Source organism: Petaurus breviceps, unplaced genomic scaffold (assembly GCF_028583685.1).
Source record: "Petaurus breviceps papuanus isolate PSGF00001 unplaced genomic scaffold, PetGlider_PUasm1.0 189, whole genome shotgun sequence".
Lineage (NCBI taxonomy): Eukaryota > Metazoa > Chordata > Mammalia > Diprotodontia > Petauridae > Petaurus > Petaurus breviceps.
The window spans coordinates 3,641,469-3,664,553 of record NW_027185809.1 but is presented as its reverse complement, the minus strand read 5'-3'; the positions used below and the strand labels follow the sequence as shown (position 1 = coordinate 3,664,553).

The window sequence follows — 23,085 nt, the reverse complement described above, 5'->3', positions numbered from 1 at the left end:
GATTTTCCCCTTCTTCCACACTTTTGAATACACAGATTATCTAAAAGCCCTAGATATTTACATAATAGGAATCTCATAGTATGAGAAAGGAAGGGCTATGTCATTTTAGGAAAACTTAGAGGGATAAGGAGAAGGAAATAGTATTTGTAAATCAGTCCTTTATAAGAAAGGTGTTTTTAATTCTAGGACTACCTATACCTGGGAGTCTTCCACAAGAGAGAAAAGAAAGGTCTAATTTAAGGTTAGGAAAGAGGAAGGAAGAGGACTAAATTGTGCTCCAAGGAAGAAAGCATGCATCACTCCCCAAGACACCCTAAAAATGAAGTTTAAAACAAATAGGTTGATTTTAGGGACTGTCATTTTAGGGGCCCCCTGTCTTGCCCCCAAATATCTCCCTATTTCCAAATGATCTGAAATGCTCGTAAGCCTGGTCTTTGACCTCAGACCCCAACAATACTCAGTACTACATTCCTCCACTGCCTTTTCTCAGTTTTAACTCCTTTGATCAAACCAGTTCAACTCTACACTATCATCTATTATTGAATCCCTTCTTCCTTTATCTTATTGCTGATTATACTTTACCAAATTCTAATCACTGATTAAGCTTCTTTACTACTCTTCATGCAATCCTGAATGGAATTAGAAGAAATTACAAAACCATAATGACTGGTTCTAGTAATCTCCCCACAGCAAGGTAATTCTATTACTTTCTACTTGATTCCCTAGCCCATCCAGCATAGTAGCTATTCCAAAGTGCACACAAAAAACACTTAATAAATAAATAAAACACTTGGTGATCGACAGACAGAACCAGCCAGAGCTTATGCTTCACTTCAAGAGTACAAGTCCAGGGGCAGCAAGGTGGCGCAGTGAGTAAAGGGCCGGCCCCAGAGTCAGGAGGACCCGAGTCTGGTTCCGGCCTCAGACACTTAACACCCACACACACAAAAAAACTAGCCATGTAACCCTGGGCAAGTTACTGAACCCCAATTACCCTCCAAAAAGGCAAAAAAAAAAAAATACAAGTCCATAGTGACCAGTTTTTGACTAGTCCTAGTCCATAATGAGACATTCTCAGAGGACTTTAGTGACCAGTGACCTGAGGTTAAGATAATACTTCAGTGCAGATTCAATTAAAACTACTTCCCAATATGTTCTCAGCATTTCTTGATTATATATATATAAATAATCAGTCAATTAGTCAACAAGTATAAAAATACCTTTTGTCTGATCTTCCTCTGCTTTCCTGTGACTTAATAAGAAAAAGCTATACAAAAGGAGGGCAGAATGTAGAGAAAGAAGAAATTGCAGGGAGAAAACAAACAACACAGACTCCACGACCTGCTCACAGTGTACTCTGTCTACCTCCTGTTAAGGCCAGAATAACAGAAATTGTAGTGCTGAGATACTACTGCAAAAGCAGATAGCACGGCTTCCCAGCATTTGTTAAGTTGGGTGTTATTCGTTTTGCATTTAAATATGGCTTAATTTGTATATAGCAACTGCATTTCTAATAATTCATTAACTAATGATTATTATTAGTGCTTAATGAATCAGTAATGAATTAATAGGTTATCAATGTATTCTGATATTAATTTGGGGTAAGCAAAATATTGAAATTCTATTCGGTGATGTACAATGATAAAAAGCCATAATGTAGAAAAATTTTAGTATTAAAAATGTAAAATCTGAACCCAGTACAAGAAACCTTTCGTATAAAATCCATTTGCAGAATCCTGTTCTATTATTAAGAAAATAAACTCTAATCCTTTAATATTTCTGTCTAATGTGAAAAGCAGTTCAAAAAGGCTTTAACATAACATTAACATTTTCCTCTAGAGTGACAGCAAGAGCAAATTTAACATTCATCATTCAACAGAAGGAGCCCAAGAATGGAAGTAAGAGGAATGGGGCTATCTGTGCAGCCTTGGGCAAGTCATTTCTCATAATCTGAGCACATCTGTAAACGGGCACCAGCTCTATCGATCTGATTTCTTCATCTCCATATCTGGGAATTAAACTAGGCATTATTCATGACTCTTCTGGATCTTTGGATATAAAACACTGAAAACACCTACCTTGATGACAATATGCCCTTTTCGAGTTCCGCTACGATCCAGCTCTCTGTGTTCTTGCACCATAACAATTTCTCCTTCTTCTTCGACTTTATGGGTATTTTTTTCTACATGATTCAAGATTCTCCAATAGTCCTGTTGGGCTATGCATACAAACTGCCCAAGAATAATAAGGAGACATTTAGTAAACTGCTAGTACATAAATACATCGTCATCCACCAAAGCAGAGAGCATGACAATAAAAAACCCAGGGCATCAAGCTTTTCTCAATCATCTCCCTCAACTGCTATCTAAAGTTCAAGTACAATTAACAATCTCAACATTAAAAGTTCAATGAATTTAGAATGTCATCCAAAAGCCAAAAATAAACATCTAAGTCCTAATAAACACAGCGTGGGGGTGTTCAAAGCCAAGCCAGTAAGGACCAAGTTCTAATTTCTTCACTTGGAAACTGAACAATCCAACCAAACACATCAAACATAACAAAACAATCTTTAAAGTCACAGCTTCTTCAATTCAATTTCTCAGATAAAGCTTTGTGGCGTTTTCTTTTTTTTAACAGTTCAAGGAACAAGAAACTGGTCAGTTGCCTTTAATCACAACCATTCCTATAAAAGCGCATTTAGATGTGCTTACCTGACAATCATCTACTTTGGTTCTGACAATTCCATTCATGTACTGTTTATCCAGAGTGGGAATAATTCCAAAGCTATTTCCCATACACAGGCTTTCACTTTTTCCATCTGGATAATTGATTTCTACAGTTCCATTTAAAATGACATACCATGAATCAAGCTACAGAAGAGAAACAAAAAATTACCTTTAAGTAACTTATAACAATGAATACTCTCTTCAAAACAAGATTACATGTTATTCAATACTTTACCGACATATTCTGCCCCGTGCAAAAACTGACTGCTTTATCTATTCCACTGCTTCTACCAGAAAACAAAAGCTACTACCTTCACAATTATCCAAGTGCAAGTTTTTTCAGGAACACTTGTAGGAAAAAGGAGTCTTAATGCTGAATTGTAGGTGATAAATGACAATGCAAAATACATACAATTTTTTCAAAGCTTCTGCAAGAAAAAAATTTACATTTTAATATTTGTAGAGCATTTAAAAGACAAAACTTCCTACACAACGGTGAAGTAATAGTCTTGGGATATTTTGGATAGTTTGGGATATCAAATATTTTTTGCTTAACCACAGTAGGAATAATTTCAACACTCCTATAGAGAAACGACTTCCATTTGAATGACTGTTTTAAATTAAAAGTCTGCCCTTCAGAAAAGCACATTTTCTTTCCTTTAGGACTATCCTTTAAAACAGTCTGCTGAAAAGTGTATTAGACTTGAAGGTCTAGGTTTTACTCCTGGCTCTACCACTGTTTGTGTCAGTCTGATCTGACAAACCCTTTCCCCAGTGTGAGAAGGAAAAGCACATGGAAAGAAACAGCCGAAGAGGTAGATGAAAATGTAGGTATAACCATTAATTTACATGGTTACAAAGAAGTAATCAGGAACATTACATAAGAGTTAAGTCCATGACACAATATGAAGAAGAGCAAAAAATACCCATTTTACTCATAGAATTGATCTTTGTAAAAACTTAAATGTAGAACAACACATTCAGCCATATTAAATGATATCTTGCTACGTATGACCTAACATTTCAGCCTGTCAGGAACTTTATAGATAGTAATTTGGGGTTCCAACCTATTATCTATTCTTCCCAACTCTGTGCTTTTATCCCATCAGTGCTTTCAGATAAGAACTTCAACAAATATTCATTAAATACCTATTCTGTTCCAGGGACCAAATTTCAAGTCAAAAAAGAAAACAGACCCTAGCTTCAGGAAAGTTTACATTCCAGTGACGGAAAGACAATATGTACAAAGCAAAATAAATATAAAATATGTACAAAGTAATTCTGGGGGGTCTAGGGGATGCCCTATGCACAATAGCAGGTGAGAAGATCAGAGAGGGTCTTCACAGAGGAAGCAACACTTGAATGTAGCTCTGAAGGGTCTTCGATATTCTGAGAGGTAAGAAAGGAGGGCAGCCTGCGCAATGTACTAGAAAGGGAAGAGAGAACATTGTGCACAGAGCAGCAAGGAGTACAGTTTAGCCGAAATTCACACAAAAAAATACTTAAAAACATAAGGCTGAGGATAGTTATTTACAGTTTTCTGACTCTAATCTCTCTCTCTCCAAGTTATCCTCTGTGCTATAGTCCAAATAATCTTAAAATCATAGGCTACAGAGTTAGGAGGAACCTTAAACATCATCTACTCCAACCTCATTTCATAGATGAAGAAAACTGAGGTCCAAAGAAATTAAGAAATTTGTTCAAGGTCAAAGAGATCCTAGTATTCAAAACAAGGGCATCTCACCTGAAATCCAGTCCCCTTTCCACAGCACTATGCTTTAATAATAATCTTATTCAGGTTAAGACTAAAATAGTAACCTGTGGGGCCTAAAGACATAAGCTAAACCAAATACAATATAAAAGAGGAAAAAATTCTTCTGTGCAGCAAGTGAAATGCTCAAAACAACCAACTGTTATTTTCAAAATGTATAAAATTTTTAAACTGCAACTGACTACATATTTCAATTCTGTAAAAATTTCAGTAACTTGTATATATGTCTCAAGACAAGTTCTCTTTTAAATTATTCCATTAACATATAACAAACACTTATTTGCCTCAACTTACTTCTTGCCCATCTGCAAGAATGACAGCTCCGGCGTGGTCTACCACTTCAAAGATCATAACTGAGCAAAGTTCTCTTCTTACAGACATGGTCATATTTGCAAAAGCAGGGAGCTGATGCATAATTTCCAGTAATTGCTCTGTAAGGAAAATGAAATATTAATATGACAATAGTAAGGGCCTACAATTTAAAAATAGTAACTCAAGTTAAATACTAGCTTAAAATTCTTAGTCAAGTCATTTTTTTTTCCGTTAAAAAAGGGACACAATAGAGTAAGTTTTTGAAAATGACATAATCAAAAAATTCTTTCCATTTCGCACTAAAAAACTGTTCAGTAATTACATGTGAACACAGCATATAAGATGTTCTGGGAATTCACCACCCTTCAAAATAATGAAACCATGTGAACTTGCCATCTATGCTAGCTCCGAGAGCCCTGTCAAGTTTAAGGACCTGTTTTTCGCATAAAAAAAAAAAACAAAAACTGATGGATTCACATGACAGTAATTGTACTATTAATAACTACTGATTAAGAAAATACATGTCCAAAAATTGCTATGAATTTGGTAAGACCTTTAGATTTGTATTTTAGTAACCACAACAGCAGACATATGTGTGTATACATGTATATATGCACATATGTATGTATGTATGTGTATGTGTATATGTTTTTGAAAGTAATAAATGTACGTGGGAGATAGATTATTCTGCCAACAGAAAATATTTACTGATAATACTGAATCACTCAATGAAAGAATGCTTTCTAACAATTTCACTGCCTACAAGGGAGGTCAACAGATTGGGAGCCACTAGGCTAGGATAAAAGATCACATTTATATAAAAATGTACTTAATTAAACAGAGTAAGAAACCACACAAATAAGAAATGTAAAGTACTATCTGATCCGGACAATCAGCTTAGAGATAACTGAAAACTGACCACATTCAAAGTCTGTGCTATAACTAAATAACACAAAATGCATTTTTTTTTTTTCATTCAGAGAAGCAGTGTGACACAGTTAACTGAGTGCTGGACATAGAGTCAGAAAGATCTAAATTTTTTTTTAAATCCCTGAGTTGAAATACTACCTTTAACATGCACTTAGCTACATAACCATGACCAGTCCCTTCACTTCAAGCTTGTTTCCTCATCTGTAAAATGAAGAATATAATAATAACCACAGTACAGGTATTATACTAAACAAAGGGTTGTGAGACTCAAGCGAAAAAAAGTACATCAAGTACTCTGCAAATCTTAAAGTATTATGTAAATGTTATCTATAAGTAATCATTAAAGACTCTTTTCTTGGATAATATGGTCTAAGTCTAGCTAAGTTCAAGGGTTTTGACTAGAATTTGACAATACATACTACAGAAAGCTTTCTGTAAGGCACTGAAGCACACACAACACAGGCACTATTAGTTGCAGCTGCATCTTCTAATACAAAGGCCTGCAATATGTGCCTCTAAGGCAATGGCAAATTTTACTGATCCATGTCAATATGATAATATTAAGTAATATATATGGAAATTTAAATGAAGTAATTTTCCTTAGCAGAACTATGCCGTACTGTGATACTTCTTAGAATATAAAGAATGTTCATCTTTGTGTAGTCAATTTACAATATAGCATATCATGTGAAAGGAGGAAACTAGACACCATACTACAATACTACTGGAATTTTAAACACTTAATGACATAAAGGAAGAAAAGAGTTCTAAGTAATCTTAAGCTTTAAGATGACTTCTTTCAAGTTAAATTTTAGGTAATAATTAATTAGCATATGATGTATCCTACCAATGTCATCATCAGTTTTATCTGCAGGTTCCTTTTCAAGACATTCTCGGACAAGGTCTCTCCCTAGCAATGGATCAGCTGTTCGATCAATATCTTCATCTTCCTCTTCTTCATCCTCAGAATCAACAGGTGCTTCAGGGAGACCTGTCAAATCCACATCTCCTATCTCACTTTCTGTAGCCTACAAAAAGAAACCATATCAGATTATTCCATTTCATAAGTCTTATACAAAATAGGATAAACCAACTTAAATTGTGATGACAAAAATAAGTTATTTTATTTTTATAGTATTTTATTTTTTCCAATTACATGTAAAGACAATTTTTAACATTCCTTTCTTTATAAAATTTTGAGGTCCAAATTTTCTCCCCTCCTGCCCTTAATTTGATAAATTTGATAAAGATCATATATGTGTAATCATATAAAACCTATTTCCACATTAGTCGTGTTGTGAAAGAAGAAACAGTTTACAAAACAATTAGAGTTTGCAAAAGAACAAAAATACAAAAAATAAAGAAAACAAAAATAGTGTGCTTCAATTTACATTCAGACTCCATCAGCTGGTTATTTGGTTGTGGATATAGTGGAAAGTAAAAAGTAAGCTATTTTCTAGTTCGATACTCCTCTAAGCAAGAAATTAGAAACAAAACAACATGGTATCTGATGACAGGGACCTCTAACACAAGTGGGAAAAAATCTTTTATGAACAATTATAATTCACCATAAAACTTTTCCTTGACAAATCAAATAAGCATCCCCTATTAACCAATATTGCTTAAATGGCCAGTAGTGGTATATGAAGAATAAATTAAATGAAACCCTAACATATTTTTGTTCATATGAACTTTGTTTTACTATACATAGACTCAGCACTCTATTTAGTTAAGGAATCTACAATTTCTCACAAGTAGGTAGCGCTCCTCATACTCACGTGCCATTATAACTCCACAAATGGTCTTCAATAGTTATGATGAAAAATTTATTATCTTGATAAATCAGCATAAAAACTAATTTAACACAGAAACAAGGTCATCAAAGGACGTTGTGGCAACATCATCCAAGCCGTTTCCATGTCCACTAGCTTCTATATTCTAGCTCCCAATCCAAAGACTAAAGGTCAACAATGATCTTCTAATTGCCGAATCCAATTCACTTTTGGTATCTGACTGTTTACCAGCCAATCCTCCTTTATACTTTCTTCTCCCTTAATTTTGTGAAGTAACTCCGGTCTCTCTGACAGTTCTCTGGCTCCTGTTCCTCACCCCCTTTTTAAATGGGTTATTTGCCAAAGTTGTGTTCTCATTCTCCTCTCTATTCTTTCCCTTGACAATCTAATTCATAACCAACACTTCAACTACTAAGTCTATGCTAATAACTTCCAGAGCTCTACCTCCAACCTGACCTGTCTTTTGAACTCTAGACCTTCATCTCCAACTGCCTTATAGGGTATCTCAACTAAATATCTTACTAATACTTTAAACTGAACATGACTAAAAATTTAGTCCCTTTCTGACTTTGCTAGTTCTGTCAATGGTATACCCAATTCATCCTCCTTAATGATCACACTTAACAAAATCACTTGTCTTAGGCTTAAAAATTTTAATTCTTCAATATCTTTACCATATGTTTATTGTATCTTTTTTTCAACATCTTTACCATCTGGCCTTTTACTGCCATCACTCTGTTGCTAGTTTCTAATCTATCTTTTTTCTCTATGTACAAATATGATTAGGTGATTCCTCTATGGAAAAGCCTTTAATTCTACACTGACTCCTCAATAAAATCTAAACTAATCAGACAGGCATTAAGGCCTCTCCCAACTATATGACCACATTAATTTTTGCAGCTTTAATCTCAGTCTACTCTCCACACCACACACTCTAAATTATACATTTAACAACTTCCTGCTTCACCCTTTTTGTTTATGCCCAAAATGTTTTTCTTCCCTCTTCTCCATCTCTTCCTATTGAAATCCTATATATCTCTTCCTTCCCTCACCGCAGTTTACACCTTCCTACATGTCCTGTGTAACATCTGTCTTTGCAACATCCATTGTTCCTACAAAATCTGTAGAAACCTAACTATTAGCATTTCTCACATCACCTCCTGCAGTCTTTTTCAATCTCCATCCCCCAAGCAGCTGTCTCCAAAAAAAAAAAAAAAACTACCTTGTATTTATTTTGTATGTATTGTGTATGTTCCTTCTATATGTCTAGGTCTCCCAACAGACAATAATCTCCTTAAGACATGTGCTTGAGGTACTGTGGCATTTTTGTCTTTATATCCCCATCACTTAGAAGAATGTGTAACACAACAGGTGCTAAATAAATGGCTACTGATTTATTCTTTGATTTAAGCATAAGCCAGATGAATGCTTCTTATAAATTTTAACTGTAGTCCTGTTCAGAGATAATTCTGGGAAGATGGTGGAGTAGGTTGAAAAACTTCTGCTCTCCAAATTTCCTCCACAGAAAATAAACAAGTCAGGGTAAAGCAGTAGTCCTCCTAAGACAACTTAAGACCACCCTAGGAAAGACCACACCTCCAGGTGTAGAGGTTCAGCAGGAGTGAAGTGCAAACACCTCCCCCCCCCCCCCAGCCAACTCTGTGGAATCAACAAATAACAAGCCCTGGGGGCATCTGGGGTTGGGAGGCAGCCTCAGCCAAGGAGAGGAGGGTCTGACTGCTTAGGAGGAGAGGCTAAGCAGGAAAAGACAGAAGGACCTTCTACAGCAGAGGGAGGCCAAGCACAGCAGTGCTGAGCAGATGCCTCCCGACTGTGGCTACAGTTACAAACCCAGTGAGTGCAGCAGCAGAGGAGTGGGGACCCTGCAGGACAGCAGAGTCCCAGGGTTCAGTTCCTGGGACGAGAGGACAGCTATAGTTTGCAGCCACTGGAGGGAGCCCAGGGAGTAAGATAATTTGAAGGGCAGCAGGACTGAGGCTCTAGCGCGGGATTGAGTTGAAAGGAAAGCCCAAGGCTGAGCCCCAGGACAGACCTCAGAAAATAGCAGTAAGAAGGACCTGAGACTTGGGGACATTACTCCTCATAGCTTAGGACTAGAACCTGATCACACTAACATCTGCAAAAAATAAATAAAAATGAGCAAGCAAAAGAGAAAGAACCCAACCACAGAGAGCTACTATGGGGATGGAGAAGATATGGTTTCATATTATAAGGAAGATAACAGAACTAAAAAAACCACTCCTTTTTCAATAAGAAATATCAAATAGTCCCAAACAAAAAAAGACTTCTTAGAGCATAAAAAAAGACTTTAAAAATCAAATAAAAGAAATCAAGGAAAAATTAGGGGCAAAAAAATAAGAGCAATCCAACGAAATCAAGATTATGGGGGAAAAAAAGTCAACCAAATTGGAATAGAGAACCAAAAACTTAAGGAAGAAAATAATTCCTTGAAAACTAGAATTGGGCAAAGGGGAAGCTAATGATGTTCTAAAACACAAAGAAATAATAACACAAAATTATAAGAATGAAAAAATAGAAGAGAAGATGAAACCTCTCATTAGAAAAACAACTGATTTGGAGAACAGATAAAGGAGAAATAATAAAAGAATGGTCAGACTACCTGAAAAATATTTCAAAAAAAATCTTGAAACAATATGACAAGAAATTATCAAGGAAAACTGCCCTGAAATTCTAGAAGAAGGCAAAGAAGAAATAGGGAAAAATCCATCAATCACCACCTGAAAGAGATCCTAGGAGGAAAACTTACAGGAATATCACAGTCAAGTTTCAAAGCTCCCAGGTTAAGGAGAAAATATTGGAAGGAACAAGAAAAAAATATATATTCAAATATCGTGGAGCTACAAGAAGGATTACACAAGTCCTAGCAGTTCCTATGTTGAAGGACATAGAATCTGGAATACTATATTTCATACAGCAAAAGAGCTGGGGCTATGATGGCAAGGGCATCCAACAAAATTCAGTACAATACGGAAAGAGAAAAAGACATTTAAAAATGATTGTTTAAGAGAAAAATTGATACCAAAGAGGCTAGCAGGAGAAGGGCGGGTAGTGCTGGCTTAGAGGGGGAACCTAGAAGGATATAAAAATGTACATTTTTATATTTCAATACAAGTTTTCATTTCAAATTTATTCCTTCATATTGAATACTCTCTTACGAACTCTCTGCTGTGTACATGGTAATGGTTTTTTTTTTTTATTAAAGAACTCATATTTGAACCAAATTTCACTGACATGGCATTAGTTTTCAAAGAACCGGGTAACTTTTATTGAAATATAAAAATGTACACACACACACACACATAAATACACAACACACCAAGCAAAGTCTTAGTCATCTTCTTATAAACATTTACTGCTGCTGGCTTTTCTACAAAACTCCAGATAGAAACAATAATGTCACATTTATCTACCAACTTATCAGAGAATGAGACATACTCCTTTCTCTCTGGTTTTCCTTAATTTCTCCTAGTTCTCCTTCTGCCTTTCTAAATGAATTTTTCTCAGTCTCCTTTGCTGGACTATAATCTGGTATGGGTACTTCAACATCTTTAGGATGTCTTTTCTTGTCTCTGTATTCTCCTCTTTGGTGATCTCATCTGCTTCAGTAGGCCCAATTATCATCTCTACATATATGATTCCTAAATCTTTATCTAGTGCTAATTTCTAAAATGGAAGAGTATATTCATCAGTGTCATGGAAGAGATTCAAAAGACAATAGTAAATGTGGTATAATTTAACCTTTTTTTTTTTTAATAACAAAGTTGCCATCACAAGCATCTATAATTCTGAGTGAGGAAAAATCTATTATCTTTCCATAGGGAGCCATTTAAGTTTCAGATAGCTCTAAATGTTAGCTTCTGATGCCTTAGGGACTACAGTTAAAGGACTATGTGCATCTTTATAATGGCCTACTTAGGGGTGTGGGTGATTTAAGGACTGACCTCCAGACAAGCAAGGTATTACTATAGCTATAATTATGCTTTTCATAAAAGACAACCTAGTTAACCAAATGGTGACAGAAAATTAAGGGAATCTTTGGAATGTAATTCTTATTATCCTGTATTACCAGCATTAAGTGCTATGAGAACTAAATAGAGTTCACATGGAGCAAGAGAGCAGAGTAAAACTCTGGCTATTTTACATATATCCCTAAAAAGGTACTATAAACTCAGTAAACTTATGATGTGTTAAAAATCAAATATCTATGTCGAATATTCCATAATATTAACCTCAAATATTTTTTAAAACCTAAAACAAAAAATATTTTCCCATATTAAGTAATTTGGAAATGAAACAATGCTGGACAAGTTGTAAAAACATAAAAAAGTCAATAGCTATATTATATTAATCTTATGGACAACAAATCATATTCCAAAAAGTATTAACATCTCTAACTTTTGCCAATGGCTATGGATATTACAGAATATTACTAAAGGGAACACCAATTTGAGAAAGTTTGAGAAATACATTAAGAACCATATAAAATGGTCCAGGGTAAAAGTTGTCCAACAAGAAAACAACATAAACAACTAGTTTAAGAATGAACAGAAACAGAACTGAAAACAAATACAATGACTACTGATGGTTCCAAAAGATTAAATCTAGAATACACTTTTTTCTCTCAGTAGAAAGATGGAGAACCATTGGTACAGAATATTACATACTCTGTCATTTGTAATTGCTCCACTGGATAGCTTTGACTATCTTTAGAAAAAAAAAAAAGTAAAAGTACTATGGAAAAGTTATTTTCAAGCACTGAGACTTCTTTAAAAAAAGGCATAAATAAAGTTTGGGTTGGTTTTTTTTTTGAAGAAAATAGACATCATTAAGAATATAGGGATAACATCCAATTGCATGAAGCAGAAACTTGTACAAAATAAAATAAGACTGCATACTTTGACATAGAGCAACAAAAAAAAGCCCCATTTTCTATGTAGATAAATCACATCCTTTGTCCAACAAAGAAAAGAGTGATCAACCTAAGCTAGACAGCTTATAGTAACACAACTTTAAAGTATCTTCTGGAAAAGAAAAGAAAATATGGATTGTCAGGAATGCTTAATGTTTTCTGAGGATGCAAAGAAAATTCTAAGAAACAGAAATAAAACACAAGGTTCAGATACACTCCTGAAAAACTGAGATAGTTTTTTTTTTCTCAAGACAAGGAAAAAAGCAAATAGTTTTCAGAAAAGAAACAGGAAAAATTTATTTCAACATGATATTTTGCCACTAAGTAGCTCTCTAACCTTCTGCAACTTACTCAGACTTTAGTTTTCTCCTTGCTAAAATGAAAAGGTTAGACTAAGTGATCATTAAGGTCCCTTTCATAACTACAAATCCTGGCACATAGTAGATACTCAATGTTTGTTGAATGAATTGAGGGGGGGGGAGGTAGGGAACTGAATGGAAGAGGAAAAAGGACTATTTCACATATAACTACAGGTTAGCTTGAAGACAAAATGGGTTACATTTGAGCATGTCTTGCATTTGTATATTCAGTTATTCAGGATTAGCTCTTCTTTAATTCTTCAGTGTTGCTCTGAATCAAAGTTTTTTGGCTTAAAAGAAACCTATTACTGCCAGACAAAATAAAGAACCAATAAGAATCAAAGAGCTCAAGCTAAGCTTTACATATCACAACTGATCAGTTCAATAACTAGAAGAAAAAGCTAGCTTTAAGTAGCTAATAGCTATTTAAAAATTTTAAATAGAACCTTTTTAACACAAGTGCTGAAAAGTATAGAAAATCATGAGAGACAGAAGAGATAAGAAAAAAAGAAAGAAGGATGAAGGTCAGAAGTAGAAGCAAGGGCAGTGAGTCACATAGGAGCGGAGGCAATAGCCAAGAGTGAAAAGACAAAAAAGTCAACTTCTCTGCAATCAGGAGGGACCACAGGGGAAAGAAAGGGCAAAATCCATAGATTTCAGTGGTCTTTGAAAAAACACAGTAGGAAACAAACTAAAAAAAAAAAAAAAATGAGGCCAATTACTTAGTATGCAACCGTTCTCACCACTAGCAAAATGTTTAATACATTTCTTACTTTTTTGTGTTCCCTGCTGGACTGGAGAAAGTAAAACTGTCTACATTGGGTTCTTCTACTGTGACATCTTATGATATATCAGATGGGAAGTTTGCTGACAGACAGTATTCACAAGACCTATCTGCAGAAAGTTAGAATTTGTTTGCTTACATAAACATCTATAATTTCAAAAGCTTAAGGATATTTGTAACCAGAATTGCTATAATGTGGAATTTGCTATGAAGTAAAAGAGACATTTGTTAAAGATCATTTCCCATAAGTGATTTTTCTCATTAATTTCTTATTACAAGAATGGGGTTCTGAAGGATTTGTTAGAATTTAGAGAGTGGAAAATGAATTGGTTTTAAAGTGGAAGAGAGACAAGAGGAATACTGTACTTTGGTACAGGATCACTGAACTAATCCTCCCCCCCGCCCCGCCCCGAGGACTCCAAATGCAAGGACTAAGAGTCCAAGATATATTGGATTTCTACAACTTTTTTCTAATGCACACATGTCTGCTATATATAATACATATCTGCTTATTTCAATTATTACTGAATATTATGAATCATTGGTTAGCTTAAAAAATTTGAAAGTCATCACTGGCAAAACAAATGATTTTATAATCACTACAAAAGAAATTATTTCACAGTGAAATAGAGTAAAGTCAACAATAAGCATTTATTAAGTGCACGGTGTGTGCCAGCCACTGTACTGAGTTCTGGAGATACGAAGAAAAGTCAGAATTGGTCCCTGCCCTCAAAGAGCATATACTCTAAAAATTAATTGTTCTGGGAAACCATAACCTTCCAGAACTCTGGGCTTGGATCAGGCAAGATTCAGTGCTAGAACAGAAGAGCTGGTCTGTTTGGAGAGATGGGCAAAGATGAAATCCAAAAACTAAGCTGGCTTGCTACAAGAGAACCTATGAGGCACATCAATATTCAAGGGTCTAAAATGAAAGATGGGCTGGCTGCCAATCAGAGGTCAGAGCATATGGAACAGGCACAAAATATAGGGTTTACAGTTAATGCTCTGTCCAAGTTTAAGATGTTTTCCAGAAGCCATGGTCTTTTTTATCCTGGAGATGTATACATCCTGCCCTGAACTGTTCCCAGTTTGCACAATTATCCCCTACTATCTCTGCCACCCCCTAAAATCTTCCACAGACATACACTGAGTCATGACTGCAAGCACCAACGTTCCACCAAAAAAACACTAACGAAGGCCATGGTTTAGTAACAAAGGTGCTGGGAGAAAACATCTCCACATCTGGGAGGTGAACATCGATCATTCTGTTTCTCATGTTCTCTGCTGGGACCCAGTCATGCCAGGCTAACAGGTAATGGAGGTGATTCCTCTTCTTCAGTACAACGTTGCAGGAGGTTTCTGTACCTCCGATACAGAAGCCCCAGAACAATATCACGAGCCAGAAGACCACCTGGGACAAGCCCCCTCACTTTCTTATATTCTCCCTGAATCCAAAAGAAGAAAATGCATAGTCCGTTGAGGGACACAAAGATTACCTAGAATGAGATTTCACATATAAGGCTGACCTAATCATCCAGCCTCCACATTTTGATAACACGGCCAGAAATCCCACAGATCAGGAGGCAGAAGATGATTTAGGGCTGACGTCACTACTGAGCAACAAAAAACCACCTGGTAAGAGACTTCGCAGAAGTATTCCAGTACACCAGAGTTCCAAAGTCCCATACAAATTTGGGGGTAAAAATGGCTCTAATAACCCTCTGCTCTTCAAGTTTTTAGTCTATTTAATGTACTTGCTCTCCAATCCTAGTCTTCCAGATTTATGACCTTAAAATAACAGCAATCCTAACAGCTGAAAGGCAGCATGGTATAGTGGGTGGAACAGCCTTCAGAACCCAAAGAACCTGGATCCAAGTCCCACTTCTGACATAGTGGCCCCATGTGACCCTAAGCAAGTCACTTAACCTCTCCGTGCTCTGTAGGGACAATTCTGTAGGAATTTCCTCTCAGAATTCTCTGTATTTATGAACTCACCAGTCCAGTTCCTAGCCCTAGCCTAGCAAAAGCTAACATTTAACACATTCCTCTTCTTAAACTTACTAACTTGATTGTCCTAAAAGCACTGGTCTGATTATGTAACCCTTCCCCTGCCTGTCCACTCCAACCCCCATTCAATAAATTCTAGTGGTTCCTTATCACTTTCAGGATCAAATATAAAATCCACCATCTGGTTTTTTAAAGCCTTGATAACATGGCCCCTTCCTATTTTTCCAGTCTTGTAACAATTTACTCCCCTGAACACATTCTTATGATCCAGTGACATAGGTTTTTCCTGTTCCTCACACAAAGCATTTGTCTTCTGACTCTATGTCTATACTCTCTGAATGGAACTCTGTTCTTCTTCACCTCCACCTCCTGACCTCCCTGGCTTGTTCAAATCCCAAATAAAACCCTACCTTCTACAAGAAGTCTTTCCCTAACCTTCCTTAAAGTTTTTCATTCATTTTCACAGAACATCCTCCAAAACCAGAAAACGAGGAGGAGAGGAAGGCATGCTTCTCAATCTCCGATGCTCTTTCAGAGTCATGACAATGCCACCATATCCCACCGACCTTTCTTCTTTTGAGGTCCATGCAATCAGCTTATATTATCTTTTCTCCATCCTTGCTGTAATCTGCTAACCAACAGATCATTCTTACAACTTTTGTACTCAGCTCATGAATTACCCTTTTTCCATACCATTCCTTATATTACTAGTTAGTCATTTCAATACTCATGCTAACAACCTTTTAAATAATATTGACTTTCAACTGCAATGAAGTCCTTCTCTACCCACCTTCAGCCACAGCACATATTGCCACTGTCACAATACATGTCACCACCTCCAGAATAAAGACAACATAAATCCCTCTCTTGGTTTATAATCATTCTACTCAGGAAGTACATAAGGTTCTCAGTTGTCTTATAAAAAAATATAAGAAAGTATACTATGTTCTGGAATGAAGCCCTTGGTCTCACTTAAATTGAAGCTCTAATCAAGTCTTCCTTGAATGCAGATTTAGTGAAGTTCAGGGGAAATGAAGACAAAGTTGTGGAATAGGAAGAGAAAATGGTCCTATGATTTCACCAGTATAGGAAATTACTAAGCAAAGAAACTCCTTCTCTATCTACCAATTCAGGTTAGCACTCAAAGAGTTTTAGAGAACTGCCTAGAGGGCAACAGGTTTAAGGGACTTGTCCAGGGTCACTTAACTCGTATGTGTCAGAAGTAGGACTTCCTAGATTCCAGGAGAGCTCTCTAGCCATTAAAAAAGGTCACACTATCTCTTTTCTTGTTTACGTGACCCAACTAAGAGAAGGGAATGCCTTCTTTTTGTTGCTGTTATTGCTATTCAGTCATTTCAGCTGTGTCCAACTCTTCGTGACTTCATTTGGACTGGAGGGGGCTGTCAATTACTTCTCTAGCTCATTCTGTTGATGAGGAACTGAGGCAAATAGGGTAAAGTGACTTGCCCAGGACCCTTGATCTGTTTAGGTATATATAAGAAACAAAACGAAACAAAACCCCCTAGAGTTTAGACAGTAACTACAATCCAGAGTAAGGAGTTTTTCTTCCACACTATTCTCACTCACGCTAACCTACTATTCATTTTAGTCCCTTTCTGGAACCATTTTTCCAAATTTTTCTTTCCCATTCTAGTTTTTCTTGTCTCTTTAACCGGGACTGACCTTGTGGCTAGCCACTTCAATGTTTCACTAGCTATACCCCAGATACCCTTGATTGCTTGACTTTTCATCACACCTAATAGAAATCTTTATACCTGGGCTACTGAGCAGGGTTAGAGAAAATTATTCAAACAAGATGAGTTTACTACAAAAATTATTTTTCATACCCAGGAGGGCCTTATCAAAAGATGAACTACCTCATCCTACCAAGCCTTCTAATAGATATTTATCAACTCCCTATTTCAAACCTGCTCTCTTCTCTTACCTCCCATATGACCCTCAACTCTCAAACATCAGCATATTTCCTAACCACTTAATTCAGAGAGAAGATTGTGGTCATCTGGCACAAGCTCCTCAGGCTACTCTATATCCCCCAAATTTCTTGGTTTATCACATACTTTCTTTGGCCACAAATGAAGGGGTATGACTTTATTCTTAACTAAGGCTAGTACTTCTGAGTCCCTTTACTCATTTTTTCCCCACTTTGCTTCATGTCATCATTTTAGAAGTGTTGAAAGAAGGCAGACAAACTAAATTCAAGTATCAGTGGCAAAAGTTACAGACCCAAAAGGAGCAAGAAGTAAAATAGCAGGTTTACTTATCTTGTAAGAATAAAACTATCCAACACAGAGTAAGGATACATGCTCATAGCCCTGATGAGCACCTGGTTTTCCTCGGTCTCTTCCACAGAGGCACGCTCATCCCTTCTTCCTAATTTCTCCATTTCTAACGCACCACCATTCTTCCAGTGTGCCAGGTTCTTACCCTTGGCATATTCTTATGCTTCACAATCCTTTGCCAAATCTTACCCTTTCTAACTCCACATGTTCTCCCATCTGACCTTTTTCTTCACTTACCCAACTACCATCTCGGTTCAAGTCAACATCATCTCTCACCTATTTACTGCAAAAAGCCTCTTAACTGATCTCTTCTCAAGTTGCTCACAACCCCTTTCCACCCTACACAATGCTGCTATGATGATTTTAAATGCAGATAAGTTATTCTCCTAATTCAATAAATTCCAATGGCTCCCTATAATCTCTGTTTAGGTTTATACCTTTCAAAACCTTACCCCAACCTATCTTTCCAAACAGATCATACATCATTTTCCCTTGCCCTACGCTCCTCAGACATTCATCCTGTCTCCTATCTCCATGCCTCGAATGTACTCCCTTCTCACCTCTCCTTCATAAAATCCCTTTCTTCAAGATACAATATAACTGCTTAAATTTGTTTCTGGACGTACTTACAAACGTCCTTATGATTTTCTTCATTAGAATAATACTAACAATAATAATAGCTAACATCTATGCAGCACTCTAAGGTTTGCAAAACTCTTTATAAATATGACCTATTTTGTGCTTATTACAACAATAATCCTGGGAGGCAGGTGTTATTATCTGCATTTTAAAAGATAAGGAAACTGAAGCAGAGAGAGAAAGGTGAAATGACTTGCCCAGGTCACAGCTAGTAAGTACCTGAGGTCATATTTGAAGATTTTCCTGCCTCTAGGTCCAGAGCACAATCCACTATACCATGTAAGAAACAAGGACTACTTCATTTATTGCATTTGTATCCCCAGTGCCTAGCACAGTGTCTATTATAAAATATCATGTGCTCAAAAAAAATGTGTTATTTGACTGGTGTGGCCTGAACAGGATGAAGAACACACTAGGCCTGAGGAGGACCAGACCTTCAGGAGAAAGTGGTCCTTAACTTATAGCTTGAAGGAAGAGAAGATTTCTGTGAACCAGAGGTGTGAAAAGAAGGCATTCTAGGAATGGAGCAAAGTCAATACAAAGACAGGGAGATAAAAGATGAAATGTCATGTACAAGGAAGGAAGAGAAGTGTTGGGTACTTTTTATATGCCCACAGGGCCCATGAGGTGATACATCAATACTATAAAGCCTTCCAGTATGCTTGAAGTAAAGAAATCTTTGTACCATAGCTGCCTCCATTTCAGGTTCTACCAATAGTACTCTCTAGTTCCCACAAAGCTTGAATTTCTAGTTGAACCACAGCCTCGAGACTTCCCCTTTTGAAATCCTAACTGTATTACAGGATCTGCTCACTCCCTTGTAATATGTACGGTCTAGCTCTGGCATAATCCCTTGTGTCTCATAGATGATAGCTTTAGAAATGCAAGGAACTTTATAGGTTATCTCCTTCTGAGGCCCAGAGGTAAAGGTGACTTCCTCCAAGGCAAAAAGGTACTGAGCATCAGAGGTAGAATTTGAATCCATGTACTCTAACAAAGGCTAGTGGAGGTGACAGAATTCCTTTCCAGTCAAGATATTTAAAATCCTAAAAGATATGCTAAACTCAATATGCTAGCAAATTTGGAAAACTTAACATTGGCCACTGGTTTGGAAAAGATCAGTTTATGTCCCAATCCTAAAAGAAGAACAATGCCAAAAAATGTTCAAATTACCAAACAATTGCAGTACTCATTTCACATGCCAGCAAGTTTATGCTTAAGATTCTGTAAGCTAGGCTTCTGCAATATATAAACTGAGAATTACCAGGAGAGTAGGCTTATTTTCAAAGAAGCAGATGGACTAGAAACCAAATTGCCAACATTTGTTGGATTGAGGAGAAAATAAGGGAGTTCCAGGAAAAAAATCGACTTCTGCTTCACTGACTACACTAAAGTCTCTGACTATGTGGATTCACAACAAAATATGGCAAGTCCACAAAGAGATGGGAGTACCGGATCATCTTACTTGTCTCCTGAGGAACTGGTATGTAGATTAAGAATAAGAAGCAACAGAATCAAACACTGAACAATTGACTGGTTTAAAATTAGAGAAGGAAGTAAAACAATGCTGTATATCACACCTACTTATTTATTTAACTTACATGCAGAGTACATTATGCAAAATGCTAAGCTGGACTAATCAAAAGCAGGAATTAAAACTGCTGGGAAAAACAGGAACACTTTCAGATATGCAGATAATACCACTCAGATGGTAGAAAGTGAAATTAAGAAGCCCCATGGTAAGGGCTAAAGAGGACTGGCTGGAAGCTTAACATCCAAAAAAAAAAAAAACCAAAACCTAAGATAATGGCAACTGGTCCATCAATGCCTGGCAAGTAGAGAGAGAAGTAGAAGCAGTGTCAGATTTTCTATTCTTGGGCTTAAAGATCACTGCAGATGGTGACTGCAGCCATGAAATTAAAAGACACTTGCTCCTCAGAAGGAAAGCTATGGCAAATCTGGGTAACATGCTAAAAAGCAGACATCATCTTGCTGACAAAGTTCATATAGTCGAAGCTATAGTTTTTCCAGTAGCAATGTATGGCTGTGAGAGTTGAGACTCTTGGGAAAGGTGAGCCCTGCAGAATTAACACTTTTGAATTCTAATGCTAGAAAAGACTTTTGAGAATCCCTTGGAGACTGGGCAATACTTCAAGAAATTAATTTAGAATATTCATTAGAAGACAAATACTGAAGCTGAAGCTTCAATACTTTGGCCACATAATGAGAAGACAGGACACACTGGAAAAGATCCTGATGCTGGGAAAGATTGAAGGGAAAAGGGAGGAGATGGATAGTGTCATGAAAGCAACAAACATGAGCTTGGAAAGACTTTGGAAGACAGTGAAGGACAGAAGGGTCTGGCGTTCATGGGATCACAAAAGCTGAAGAGGACTGAAGGACTCAACAACAGCAACAATTCCAAAATGCAGGGCTCTTCACACTACATCACGTTGGCTCCTCTCCCACAGTTTGCGTCTGTCTGTCTGTCTCTCTCTCAGATCCTTTCATTCTGACTACAGACATGTCCTAGACCCACCAAATTTAAAAAAAGGTTTTTTTTTTACTTTGATTTTTCCACTATTTTGATACTATTCCACTTCTCTCTTCCCCTTTACCAATATAGTTCTCTAAAAAAAAAAAAAAACTGACTACTCATAATTACTGTATGGATGATTTTGCTCAATTGTTTTTCTTTGTCACAAGGGAGGGCTTAATTAATTCCAGGAGGATTACAAAGGAATGCATAATCTAGAAATGATAGTGATGTAAAAACAATAAAATTTCACCAAAGCCCTTCTAACTGGCCAAATCTGATGGTCTTTAAAAAAACTGCATTCTTTGATGGATCTCTGATTACTGGATCTCTTTATCCTTCTCTTCCCTTTAGATCCATTACGCGCTCTTGGTTTTCCTTCTGCCTCTTTAATTGTTGTCTTTCCTCCCCTTTGCTTGGCTCCCTTGACCTCGACCCAACTCCTTAATGTGTATCATCCTCACTCGTAAACCCAGCTCACTCGGAGGGCACCACAGCAGGTCCCTGCCCGAGCTCCACTCAATGGCCGTATTTTGGGTCTTCCTGGCTTAAAGTGAATGTCAATGGTAACTACTTCTCTTTGGAACAGCTACCCAGAGGGTCTTCCTTTCCCAGCTTGATTTTTTTCTTTTCTTTTTGTCTAATTAAAGGGGCCATCCCTAGATTTACTTCTTAAAGAGGCCTATTCACTGAATGGACATTACCTCACTCCAAGTACATGAAAAGGCCTTAGTCTGAAGGGGCCAGGATCTCCCATTGAATCCTGAGTCATCTCCAGGCACCCTGATGAATATCTGGTCACGGGATCCAGATGGCTCTGGGAGAGAAAGTGAGGCTGGTGACGTTGCAAAGCCCTCCCTCACTTAAATCAAAGTCAACTTGTAATAGTAATGGAATTTAAAGATCCCCCTGTATTGGCTTGGTTTTTGGTTTGATTGTGTTAAAACCCAGAGCTTGTGAATCCCACTTGTGGGATGGACTTGTTGACATGAAAAGAGAGGGCTGAACTGGGAGGAGCTGGTGACATAGATTTAGAGAGACACAAGAAAAAAGAGACGAAGAACTTTTTGGAAGCAGCACCTCCTGGAGGTAGAGAGAGACTGAGAGGATTGCTGAGGGCCACTTTGAATTGCCCAGGACTTTTGAAAGCTGCCCCCGGAGCTGCCAAGGACTAAGGAGACATGGCTGTTTTGCTGGTACTTTGTCTGTTTTGATGTTGTTTTGCCAGATTTGTTCACTAGTGAAGGACAATGCTGTTGTTGCAGAGGTCTTGGAACCTTGCTGTTGGTTCAGAAGCCCTGAAGAAGGATTTTCTAGTTGTATGTTTACAGAAATCCTGGAAGGGGGTTTTGCTAATGTTTTCAGGGGTTCTAGGACTGTTCTGCAGACAGAGAATGAATTAATGAAGACACTGGCAATGTATCTTGTGGCCTTGCTAAACTTCCTCTCCCCAGGAACAAAGATTGCTGAGACCTTGCCTCTGGTCAAGATGAAGAAAAGACCTCTCTTTGGGTATTAAATGCTGTGCTTAAGCTTGTTGTAACCCAGGGGTAGATTCAATTGTGATCCAGTGGTGGGGAACTTTTGACCTTTTTGTGCTCTGTGATTGAACAAATGAATGTACTTTACTTATGATTGGAAACTAATCTCCATTTGAGAAGAGGGGCTTTGTGGTGGACTAAATGAAGGTACAGCCTAGGGGTGGAGAGGTATTTAGAACCGGGACTTTGTAATTGATTGAATGATTGGAAGGTCCTGGGGTGGGGTAGTACTTGATTGAATTACACTTGGTAAATGCTGTATTTTGAATGATGCTATATATGTGTGTGTGTGTGTGTGTGTATTTTCTCTCTGTTCTAAATTTTTCACTGAGTAAAATGGAGAGCACCTATGCTGGTATTCTGAACCTTGGGAAGTTGCCTTTGCTTGGCATCACACAACTACAAGTCATGTGAACATTTCCCTGATGGTCCTCTT

The 23,085-nt window shown here is 37.1% G+C and overlaps 1 protein-coding gene across 7 annotated transcripts in view; it reads right to left on the bottom strand.

Moving 5' to 3' along the window:
• The window catches only part of RAPGEF6 (Rap guanine nucleotide exchange factor 6), a 188,539-nt gene that overhangs the window by 93,287 nt on the left and 72,167 nt on the right, over window positions 1–23,085 (bottom strand). For all 7 annotated transcript variants that reach the window (XM_069091817.1, XM_069091821.1, XM_069091820.1 and 4 more), the window contains 4 exons: window positions 6,587–6,767; window positions 4,792–4,928; window positions 2,712–2,870; window positions 2,079–2,231 (listed from right to left, as the gene is read on the bottom strand). In XM_069091817.1, coding sequence (XP_068947918.1) covers window positions 2,079–2,231; window positions 2,712–2,870; window positions 4,792–4,928; window positions 6,587–6,767 — 630 coding nt within the window. The remainder of the gene's footprint in view (window positions 1–2,078; window positions 2,232–2,711; window positions 2,871–4,791; window positions 4,929–6,586; window positions 6,768–23,085) is intronic.